At 35.0% G+C, this 12704-nt stretch overlaps 1 protein-coding gene across 2 annotated transcripts; it reads right to left on the bottom strand.

The window, feature by feature from the left end:
* Positions 1 to 7731: 7731 nt before the first annotated feature.
* Positions 7732 to 11900, bottom strand: LOC131637927 (putative disease resistance protein RGA4). Of its 2 annotated transcripts, XM_058908496.1 has the most exons (3): positions 8594 to 11900; positions 8443 to 8480; positions 7732 to 8347 (listed from the first exon to the last, which is right to left on the bottom strand). In XM_058908496.1, exon 1 carries the CDS (start codon positions 11723 to 11725, stop codon positions 8645 to 8647), a length of 3081 nt encoding a protein of 1026 aa, XP_058764479.1. In that variant the 5' UTR covers positions 11726 to 11900; the 3' UTR covers positions 7732 to 8347; positions 8443 to 8480; positions 8594 to 8644. The 2 variants fall into 2 exon arrangements, with proteins under 2 accessions (XP_058764479.1, XP_058764476.1); XM_058908493.1 differs by having other exon boundaries at positions 7733 to 8480.
* Positions 11901 to 12704: the final 804 nt, after the last annotated feature.

Raw genomic sequence — 12704 nt, 5'->3', positions numbered from 1 at the left:
AGTAGGACTGACAGGATATTGCTATCTAAAGGTTTCGTTGATCTGATCGGGGCTTCATGTTTAAATATTGGGCCCAATGATATTTCAGACCATAGTCTAGTATGGCTTAGCTGTGATTCCCCGAATTGGGGCTTTAAACTTTTTAGGAACTTAAATGTTTGGATGGAACACGGCGACTTCAAGGATTTCATGGATTAGGAAGGGAAGTTGTTGAACATAAGGGGTTCTCATTCCTTCATCATTAAGAAGAAGCTTAAAATGTCCAAAGGAAGACTAAAGTGGTGGAACAACAAAGTGTTTGGTTGGGTCGATTTAAAAATTGAAAAAGCGGTTGAGGAGATCAATATCTTTGATGAACTGATAACCTCTGAGTCTGGTATAGTAGAAATGTTGGCAGGAAAAGTAAAGAAGCTACGGCTGAATTCTAGAATAGACTTCATTTTAGGGAGAGTATTTTGAAACAAAAGTCTAGGGAGAACTGGTTGAAGAGAGGAGACTCAAATACCAAGTTTTTTCATAAATCAATAAAGTCTAGGTTGCGAAGAAACACTATGGTGGGTATTGATACACCTTCACGTAAAATAGAGTCAGTTTTAGGTATTAAGGAGAAAGTTAAATGTTTATTCTAAGAGAAGTTATGGGAGTCCCCGATGAGAAAACCTATGTTAGACGATATTCCCTTTAAGAGATTAACAAAGGAGGAGGCGAATAATTTGGATGTTAGGTTCACTATAGAGGAGGTTGACGAGGCGGCGCGGGATTGTGATGGCGAAAAATGCCCTGGCACAGACGGTTAAAAATTTATTTTTTTAGAATGTGCTGGAGTATTATATTAATGGACATATACAATTTCATTTTAGAGTTCCACAATAAGTCTAATCTTCCTAAGGTGATAACGGCCTCTTTCTTGGCGTTAATTCTATCCACATCATCTTGGTGAGTATAGACCCATAAGTTTGGTGCGGTGTTTGAATAAAATTATAGCCAAGATTCTATCAAATAGGTTGAAGAGGGTGATTGGAAAACTAGTTTCAAAGTGTCAAATTGCCTTTGTACCAGGTAGGCAGACCCAATAAGTCATTGTGGTATTAAACGAACTAGTGGATTTGGCTACGAGAAACAAGAGGAGTTATTTAATATTGAAGGTTGATTTCGAGATGGAGTACGACAATGTTAACTGGTTTTTTTGTTGTATATTCTAAAGAGGTGTGGTTTCGGGGTGAAGTGGTTGAGTTGGATTGAAGCGTGCGTTTGCAATAGCTCTATGTCAATTTTGGTTAATGGTTGTCCAACAAAAGATTTGCGACGGAAAGGACCTTTGGCAAGGGGATCCACTATCCCCTTTCCTATTTAAGTTATTAGCAAAAGGACTATCTCAGATGATGTCGAAGGCTACAATTTTCGGGGCTTTTTAAGGGGTTCAAAGTAAGTGAGACTATGGCTTTCGAGTTACTGTAGTTCGCAGACGATACTATCATAACTAGGGAAGGTAGCTGGAGCAGCCTATGGTTTATAAAATCGGTGTTGAGGGGCTTCGAGCTTGTCTCTGGTTTGCAAATTAATCTGTCAAAAAGTAGTTTTTTTGGTATTTATATGGAGGAATCATTCTTGCAGGCAACTCCAACTTTTTTGTGTTGTAGACTCAGTAAGTTCCAATTTTCTTTCCTTAAAATTCCATTGGGGTGTAATCATAGGCACCGATATGTATGGAACCCACTGATTACCAAGATGATAAATAGAATGTCATCATGGAAAAGAGATTCTATTTTATTTAATATATTTTTATAAGATTCCAAAGATTGCATTAAAAGAGATGATTTGGTTATAGAGAGAATTTTTGTGAAGTAAAGGGGTGTACAAGAAAGGAATCTATTAGGTGAGTTGGGAGAAGGTTTGTATGAGCAATGAGTGTGGTGGTTGGGGTATCAGAAGCATCAAGGATTTCAATGTTTCACTATTGAGTAATTGGAGATGGTGGTTTCTTGTTAACAAAGAAGCTCTATAGAGACCTTTATTGGTGCATCGGTATGGTCCACTAGAGGCAATCATGTTCAATGGTAGGTTGTTTTTGAGAAATGACAAAAATTCTTTGTGGTGGAGAGACATTAAAAGTCTAGGTTCACCAATAGAGGTATCGAAAGATTGGTTTACAAAGGGAGACTCTTGCAGGTTAGGGTTATGGAAATAGAGTATTATTCTGAAAAAATATATTGGGCGGAGGTGATACTTTGCAGAATTCTTTCCCCATCCTTTTCCATGAAATTCATAATTTGTTTGCTACTGTTCAAGAAATGGGGGATTTTATGGAGGGCGGGTGGTGTTGGCTGTTTCAAGGGGAGTTTATCGATCACGACGAGGGTGTTTAGGAGGAATTGCTGGCATTGTTTGACATTTTATCGCGGGTTGGCTCTATTGATGCAGGGGAAGACGACATTTACAAGTGGTTTACAAGCATTTGATGTTAGTTCGCTATGCGAGATGGCTATAAAGCAATGGCAAAGCTGGGAGCTACAACAACACCAAGTGTAGTTCAAAAGGAGGAGCTTTCAATTTTATGGCTGTCGAAATTCATGTTGAAAATCTTGGTCTTTGGTTGGAGATGCTTGAAGAATAGAGTGGAAACAAAGGAGCAATTATTGCGTAGGAGAGTGCTCCACGGCGTTGGGGGTGGTCAATGTGTATTATGTTCATCCGAGCTCGAATCATTGGACCACTTATTGTTAAACTGTCCATTCTCTAAGGTAGTTTTGAAAAAGGTATCATGTTGGCTGGGGTTGATGTGGTGTGATGAAATTTCAGTGGTAGTGCATTTCTTGCACTTTAAAGAGTCATTAATGGAAAAAGTGAAATGGAGGAGGATTTTGTTGTTCTAGTTGGCGACGTGTTGGGCGTTGTGGAACACTAGAAACACTTTCAATTTAAAGAATGAGGAATTCGTGGTGAGCGTCGTCGTTGATAAAGTCAAGCTATTAACTTAGTATTGGCATGCATTAGGTTCTAAAACTAAAGGTTGTATAAATTTTTATTTTTGGTTCAAAAATCTGTTGAAATTTGTGTGATTGTTGTTGATTCTGTAATCGGACGAATATCCCATAGTAATCAAATTCGCCTTTACCTATTAATAAATAGTCCAATTACACCCGGCACCAAGTGATATTTATAAAATGAAAAAGCACAATAATAAAAAAATTAAACTTCTCAGAATTTGTTTAGGCGCCACTATCCTTGAGCTCTTTTAAGTAACTTCAAATTGGCAAGCATACCTAATTATGCTATAAGCTTAAATGTTGTGTTTTAGCTTAGTTAGTTTGACTTGCCAAAGATGATGTCAACTTTTATAAATGGTTAAAAAAATTATTTTTTACCATTTTTTAAATTCTTCATTTTTTTGTCAAACTATTTTGAATTTTGAACTCAGCGTTAATTAAAAAGTTAGATTTTGTTGTTCATTGTCAAACTATCTTTGTGCACATAATATTGTAAAAAAAAAAACAGTTATGATAAATTTTGTTGTTCAATGTTATTTTATATGATTAATCTCTATAATTATATGCAGAAAAAATTTAATTTATACAAATTTTTTTTATAAAAAATCTATATCATGAAAAAATGCTTTTAATTTGTATACTTTGACAAAAAAACGACACTATATAAACCGTTTTTTAATAAATTATGAAATTTTTATTATAGATCTTCATGTCATTTTTCAAAAAAATATTAACAAAATTTTATATAATATTAACAAAATTATTAATAAATTTTTTTAATAATATTAAAATATGCAAATAGAGTTTTAGTTAAGAAAGTAATTATTATAGAAAATAATAATAAAATATATATTCGTCAAGAAAATAATAGTTACTATAGTAAATAATATATATATATATATATATATATATATATATATATATATATATATATATATATATATATATATTTATTATTAATAATAGAATTTTTCTATTATAAAATATAATAATAACTATAGTAAATAAGATTAACATTAAAATAAAGTGGGAATAATATGGACTATAATAATATCTCAATTAGGAATAATATTAAAATAATTATTTTAGAAAATAATATTTATATTTATAAGAATAATAAAAAATTTCTAGATTAAATTTTTTTATTTCTATTTAATTAATTTTATTAAAAAATTGATGATAATTGAAACAAATTGTATCTTCAGAAATACATCTCCTAATTCATCTAAAAATTTCTAAAAATGGTATCTTCGAAGATACGTCTTCAAATTCACACCAAAAAAAATTTCAAAAATATACCAAAGATCCATCTCCATACAACATTTTAGAATTTTGAGATATAAATTCACCTCATAAAAATGTACAAAGAAATTCCTAAATCCTTAAGAAAACATCTAAGAAAAAAGTCCCTCGGGATTATTAGAAGGCCCAATTCAAATTTCTTGGATTTAGAATGAAAAGCCTTTTCTACCTAAAATTAAATAAACAGTAAAATGTTATATTTCAAACTTTAGTTAGCTTGTACATCAAACACATATAATAACGCTATTTCCATATGCAAACACATTATCTTACAGATACATAGAATATTACTCCCTCCGTTCCTTTTTAAATGTCGCACTTGCCAAAATTTAGATTACCAAGACAACCAAAAAAGAACTAATATTTCCACCTCTTTTCCTAATTTACCCTTACCTTTATCATTTCTCTTTCATAAACACTCCTCAATTAACGTGTCAATTAAAAAAGCAAGGATATAATTGACTTTATACCTATAAAGTGACAATTAAATAGAAACAATTTTTTTTGCCAAAAGTGACACTTATAAAGGAACGGAGGGAGTAATATAACACTCCTTTCAATCCTATTAATAAAAGAAATTTTAAACCAATGTATTACCCGCGCAAGCACCTTACCAAGGAACGCATACATCATAGGGCGACATGCTCCCAAACAAAGCAGCCAAACATGGACTTGCTTAGAACTTAAGGTTACTCTTAGCCGATTGAAGATTACAACTAAAAGGAGAATGACACAAAATCAAAACCACAAGCTTGCAAAAGGTAATAATATAAATTAAATATCATTACATGACAGAGGCTAAAAATCCGAAAAAACTATAAAAATAGATAAACTATGAGTATACTCAAGAGGAGAGACGACTCTCCCCTCTTGAAGTATTTAACTCGGACGAATATTCTCCCTTGAGATAACCCATGGAGGGTGAAAAGGCTCCACCTATTGCATCGTATTCTTGAAAGACTCTATAACCGCCATAAGGCTCAGAGAAGCACATTCTTTTAGTTCCTAAGTCGGAGAAGCATTATGAATGTGGAAGTCCAACTACCTCTGAGTAGAATCAAGAGCCCTGGTCCTCCTCTCCATCATTCGCGCCAGATGCATTATCGGACTAGCAATAGTACCAGGGAGATTGAACAGAGCCAAATCTTTGTTTACCACTTTCAAAGAGGCGAAAACCTTTTACTTCTCTCTTAAATACGTATCTCAATGAAGAGTCAAGTTGCTGACATTCCTCTCCAACTAACGCTTCTTGTCACGTGCCTGGTCCGTCCAAATAACTTCCCAGCGCCCAAATTTTCCTAGAGTTAGAGCAATATATGCTCTTCTGGAAGACTGCGCCAAATAGTCCAGCTCTTCCCCAAAGCATTCCCAAAAAGATTGGAAGACAACAACCAATCATCATTAGAGACTGAATCCCAACATTCACAATAAGTTTTGGGACCAGCCTCGAGATCCTTTCGCAAACCCGGTAGGATAGGAAAGAGAGTGACATTTTGAAGGGATTATGGAGAAAAAGAAGAGCCTACTGAACCTCCAGGTGGGTGTATTCTCTACTTCAAAACTTGAACCCTCCCTTCACCCTCTATTACATTTGCATAGAAACACGATTGTTATCTAGATATGCACCAAAATGGGGCAAGCCAACAACATGAGAATATAGGAATTTTCAAACTTATCAAAGGAGATCCGACACTCCTCACGAGAGTGAGCCCCCATAAGCAAATAAACATCTATCAAACAATTCAAACATTTTTTATCGACCTCAGCCGAGAGAACTACACCTTTAAGATAACCAAGAAGTTGACAAAGTCTACCAGCCTCTTCTTTTGATACAAATCCACGACATAAAAATATTCCTCTTTGTAAACTTATGTGTCATTCTCCATGAAGATGGAACCTATGTTTGCTCTCCACCCTGGCTCACCCCCCTCAAATGGTCGCATGAGACAAGGGATGAAGGAGATTAACCAAGAAGAATCAATTCGCGAAGGGTGGCAAATTAGGAAATCTATAAAGACTTGTATTGTCAGCACCAATGAAACTAATTCAAGTTCTCTTGGTCGGAACATGGTACCACAGTGATAGCAAAAAAGAGGTGAAAAAACATGGTGGTGGAAGGGTTCCCCATCATATATTCACACCAGTATCGGTAAGCTTTTATATACGCCTAACTAGATGAGGGAAGCTGTGAAGGAGCCACCATCAAGTAATTAAAAAAAACATATCTCAAAGGCAGTAAAGGATAAGCGAACACCCAAGATTGGGAAGAGACACTCAAAAAGAGAAATGATGCAGTCATCATACTCACTACAAATCCATCGACCTTAGAGGGAATGGTGGAACCCCAATGTGACGATTCACCCTATTCAAGGAAAGCCTTATCCAGGCTACCCTCATTAGTTAAAACAAGCAAAATGGAAGAATATATATGGAACCTTCCCAAGAAAATGATGGATTTTCCATATCCCCTCTCACGTTCTTCTGCGAATTTTTAGCCATGTCACACTAATGTTCTAAAGTACAATAAAATGAAGCTTCAAAGGGAAAAAAGTAACTGCTCAAGTATGAAGGGAAAAGAAAGTTTTAAAAGGGAAGTAAATATAGTTCTTTCTATACTTATGTTTTGACAATATGGAAAGAGAGGTGTTCTATCAACAATCATGTTTCTTGCACAAAACACTAAAGTGTTTCAATTTTCAAGAACGATCATAATGACACCGAATAGACGTTTGACGTTCTAAACAGAAAAAACATGAAGAGGGGTGACCGATAGCCAAGGACAAAAATTTTCAAACCCATATCTTGATATCCAAGCATGAGGGCTTGGGGGTAACTGTTTTGGGTCAGTCAAATCTCCCTCGAATCTGCCACCTTAAGATAGGTTGCTTCAGGTTTAGACTTATTAATCGACCATACAACCATGATTCTAGAATCTTCTCCTTATCACAAGACTACCTTTCACCTTGTTGCAAGATATTTTCTTCTCAAGCACATCCAACAGTCCTCACATTCGATAGTGGAAAGATAGCAAGGTCGTTATCCTTCTCCTATTTATATAGGGAATGACACCATTTTAGATAACGAATTTAAAACACAATTTAAATACTCTATACTCTTTCACATACTGACTTATACGTCAGAGTGCTAACCTTGCAAGTACATCCCCATCTGTCTCATCAGAAGCCCTATTCTGCCGCAATTTTCGTATCTATATTTCAAGTACAGTCTTTTTGCAAGATTGCCTTGATACTTTCTGAGGAGGCATTGTTTCCCATGATTTCTATTACTTATGCAAGACGAATAGTGACAAAAATTGAAGAACAATTCCCTCCACGAGCCAATAGATATTTTAACTTGCATCATTTCTTTTGTTTATCGTTGCACACATCAACCAAAAATAAGCAAATATCTTGAAGTCTTTATAGTGAGTCAGTTTATATTCAAATCCTCACAAGCCTTCTTAATGGCCAATTAAATGATGGTGTTTGTTATTCTTTTTAGACTAAGTAAAATCTTCAAAACACGCCCAAATGGTCATAGTACTATGACTATGTATAATGTTCCAACGTTTCAGAATAACCTTTTAGGCATATGGAATAAAGAAAAACAAATGCTTTCATATCTTTTCATATCTACTGCAAATGTGGCAGTGTAGATGTTCACTAATGGAAGAAAAAAAAGTACTTTAAATGAAGAAAACTTCAACTTGATATTGATCACAAATTGTATAATACAACGTTGACTTCACAAATGACAACATAAAAGTTAAATTCAAGAAAAATCAAAAGATTGTTATGCATATTGTAGAGATAATATCAACAGGTTTCTCAACTAGATCAACCGAAGAAGTTTTATAGTGGAAATTGGGCAGAAAAGCTTTAATCCTTCAATATTCTTTATATTTTGTCTTTCTCTTGCTATTATTGACTTCCATACCTTCCTTGTCAAGAAACTCTTTCACATCACCATTGTTTTTGTTTACCATCATTGATGATCCAAGGGGATCACACTTTCTTGTGAAGGAAAATCAAATTGGTCCTTAACACTTTCTGGCGGGTCTGTATCCAATAGCCATCATCAATCTATTTATACAATTTGTAGGACTAGTTTTCCAAGCAATGCCTCTAATATCTGTGAAGAGAAAGTAGCATACCTTTGGAGATTTAGACAATTCGAAGATGCTTTAGACCTCTGGAAATCAAAAGGAAAATACTAAGTAATAATATAAAAAATAGCATGAAAATAATGCTGTAGTGATATATTAATACATCTAAAATGTATAATATGCATACACAAACAAGTACCTGTGATCAAAAGAGCTTTTGCATCATAATAAGGTAGCGCCGTCTTCCTACTCAGAAGATTAATTTGGTGTTTCGTATTTCAATATTTTGAACATGAGCTATTTTTGGCCAATCCTCACCCTTTTTCTCTTCACATCGTTTCTCTAACTCACTGCAGCAATAAATTCCCAAACTTTTCAAACCAGTAAGACTTTGAAGGCTTATCGGAAGACATGTCAACTTCGGACAATTAGAAATTCTTAAGTCGCGAAGAAAAACTAGATTTCCTAACGGTTCAGGCAAGGATATTAGGTTTGGAAGATCCCTCAATATTAACGATTCAAGGGCAGTCATATGTTGTAAGGCCTCATCCAGAACTTCTATTTCGGACCAACTCCAAATCATCAATGACTTGAGAGAAATGAGGTTTCTTAGCATACCAATCGGAAAACATGTTAGCTCTTCATTATTGTAGAACACGAGCGATTCAAGACTATCGTGTTTATGAATTGAACTTAGTAACTCTTGGTTGCATTTTCCTTGTATACACATATAAGTGAGAGATGGAAGGGAAGGAAAGCCCAACAAACTAGGACATTCAATTATTACAAGCGCGGAGAGGTGCGGGAACCTATTTTCTCTATCCTCCCTTGATATTCTCATCAAGTTTGGCAGCTTCTCCAATGACAGATGTTCTAGTGCTATGAAACCACCAATAACTTCACCATCGTAGGACTCCTCGTCTAAGTATTTTATTCGACTCATGTTGGATACAGATAGTTCCTTTAGATAAGGTAGTTTCCCCAACAGCGGAAGGTGTAAACAGCTTTGACAATCCTTGAGATATACGCACCGTAAATCTTTGAGAGAAGGATTAGACATCCATTGTGGGAAATGGACACCTGTATATCCTTCCACACCCAATTCTTGAAGCTGATGGATATGAGGTTGAAGAACTTCAAGAATTTGCTCAACATTTTCCTGCAATTGGGACTCTTCAGTTCTGTCCCATGACAGCCACAAATGGTTCAAGTGCTTACTAAACATATTGGCTTCTTTAGCATCTGTTACACTTTTCACTCTCTCAAGGTGCTTGATGTGAAGTGCTCCTTTAAGACTTAGCTGTCCTAATTCTGCCAAAAGGAACCCTCTTTTGTTGCCAACAGCATACATGCTCAAAGTCGTCAGGGAAGTCAACTTCCCTATTTGGGGAGGTAATCTTGATAGTTTCTCACAGAAATTCAATGATAGATGTTGTAGAGCTTTCAAGCGTATCAAATTATTAGGCAACTTTTGGAGTTTATGACATTCATCTAATATCAAAATTTGCAAATTCCATAACTTACATATGGATTCTGGAAGAGTTTCGAAGTCACCCGAAGAAAGATTCAAGTACCTTAGATATTTCAAATGACCGATTGAAAATGGAACTTCATTCATAAGTTTCAAATCAAGAGCCCGTAAAGAATAAAATTTCAATATATGAGGTAAAAGTCTGTTACCATCAACCCCTGGTATTGTGTAAGTCTTTAATGATTTGATGCTACGCAACCGGACTAAATTGACTCCCTTAAATGAACCCCCGCGATAAAATGAGAGATGGCGGATTCTTTCAGACGTACTAGGCATGCCATCCCCATCTAAAATGCAACATACCTCATCTGAAAAAGATTGAGCAAGATCGTGAACAAGATCATGCATCTTGAAACTTGTAATTTTGCCAAATATATCAGTCTCAATATCTTGGAAAAATGATCTCCAGTATAATTCATTCCACACCCCATTTCCAATTTCTTCCTCGTTCAACATTTCATTAGATGAAATAAAACCATTAACCATCCAAAGCTCAATTAGAAACTTCTTACTGATTCTTTCATCTTTGAGAAATAGAGCACAAAAGGCAAAACATTGTCTCAATTTTACTGGCAAATTCAAGTAACTTAGTCTCAAGGCAGGCATGACACAATCTTCATCTTGTAAACTCCATAGTTTGCTTTCCTTGACATACAGCCACTCATTTTCCTCTCTTTTAAAACGCAAGAGACTTCCTAGTGCTATTGCCGCAAGAGGCACTCCCCCACACTTCTTTAGTATCTCCTTCCCTATGACCACAAGCTCTGCCCTTTCCACCTCATTTGGTCCAAAAGCTCGTTGTTTGAACAATTCCCAACAATCTATGTCAGATAAGGTTGATAATTCATAAGGAGGCCTTGTTCCCATAATTTCTGCTACCTTTGCAAGACGAGTAGTGACCAAGATTGAAGCACCCTTTCCCCCACAAGCCAACATAGATCTCAATGTTTGCCATTTCTCTTGCTTCTCGTTCCACACATCATCTAAAACAAGCAAATATCTTTTTCTTCGCAATAGATCTTGAAGTCTTCTTTGTAGTGGCTCCATATCCAAATTCTCACAAGCCTTCTTAGTTGCTGATTCTATGATGGCTTTAGTCATTCTTTTCAAGCTGAAATCATCCGAAACACACACCCAAATCCTTAACTCAAAGTGGTTGACTATCCTCTCGTGATTGAAGACGAGTTGGGCAAGTGTTGTTTTGCCTAGCCCACCAAGGCCTACTATCGGATAGACAGATAAGTCGTCCAATTGAGATGCATCACCAACCAAAAGGTCAACGATTCTTTCCTTACTTTCGTCTCTTCCATAGACTTGAGGTTGAGAAATGATTGAGGTGGTTTGGCGCCAGTCAAGGACTCCACTTCTCTCTTCTCTCACTATCTGAGTCAAATGAAACTTACTCCTTTCTTCAGCTATTTCATCTAACCTCTCTCTTATCCTCTTCATTTTCTTAGCAATTTTGTAACGGAAAGCAACATGCTTTGGATGAAAAGAGAATAAGAAAGAGCTTTGTACCTTGTGTGATAGTCCTTCATACTCCATCTCCAGCACTTGAGTGGCACACTCATCCAAGATGTCATCGAGGACGTGAGCAGCATCTTTGAGCTTAAGCAGCCAATCCTTGATAGCTCTGTCAGTGAATTGTTTCTCCTCAGCATCTTCAAGAGTAGCCTTGATTGTTGTCAGCAAGCTGGAAAGACTATTAAAGTGTTGATCAAAACCAAGAAATAAGCCAATCTTCTTCTGAATGAGTGAGTTCAAATTGTGAAGCACAAGTTCAAGCACAGCCTCAGCCATCTTTCAAAGTCCTAATTCACAAAATGAAAGTGCAAAATGTGAAATGCAGTGCTTGTATCAAACAAGAAGAGGCAAAGGACTCAGTACTATATTTTTTCTATATTTTTTTTATTTCAAATTTCGTGGAAACAAATAGATGCACCCACTATTGTTAACTTATATTTGGAATTTTGCTCAAAGTTGCTACAACTTTAACAATTTGTTATTGGTTGATTGTAACTTGATGGAATTACAACAACTATATGAAAATGACAGATTAGATAAAATAAACAAAGACTTTACCTCAAATATTAGGTTGAAACTTCATGGAACTGTTGCTCCTATTTCCGCAACAATTTCTATGTAATTTACTCCTCTCGTACTAATTGACGTTTTAGTATTTTTTTTTGAAATTCTTTTTATCAGCCCTAGATATCATAATTTTATTTAAACACACTGGAAAAAAATTACTGAAAATATTTCTCAATATAAGCTGGTTACGTGTTTCCCATGAAAAGAAAAACATGGTACTTCAAAAAAATTTGTAGTTAAAAGTTAATTTAATAAAGTTAATTAAGGTTAATTAAATGTTAGTGGATCACAACGGCATCTATGCCTACATATCAATGAATCAGAGTCATCTTAGTTTGGTTCAAAATTTGCTGGTTGATTGATTTTAATTTATGAAAAGATGTTGGTTTTATATCAGATGAAAAAAAAATCGATTGGTTGATTGAATTTTAATGTGAAAGGAAAAATTATTTTTGTTGTATTTTAATAGTTATTAAATAAATTAAAAAAATAAAATTAATTAGATATAATAGAAAAAATAAACAAAAATTAAATTAAATAAATAAATAAGTTTTAAAAAAAAGTATTACGTGGCGAATCATCCCCTTCCAATCCTAATCCACTTAAAAAAAAACTATCTAAATTGACTTAATCATCTTAATTAAAAAAGGAACAATTCTTACATTAACACGACGTTAAATTCATATCC

Source organism: Vicia villosa, unplaced genomic scaffold, assembly GCF_029867415.1.
Source record: "Vicia villosa cultivar HV-30 ecotype Madison, WI unplaced genomic scaffold, Vvil1.0 ctg.002116F_1_1, whole genome shotgun sequence".
Taxonomy (NCBI): Eukaryota; Viridiplantae; Streptophyta; class Magnoliopsida; order Fabales; family Fabaceae; genus Vicia; species Vicia villosa.
The sequence above is the reverse complement of the archived record's forward strand: the minus strand, read 5'-3'. Positions and strand labels throughout refer to the sequence as shown.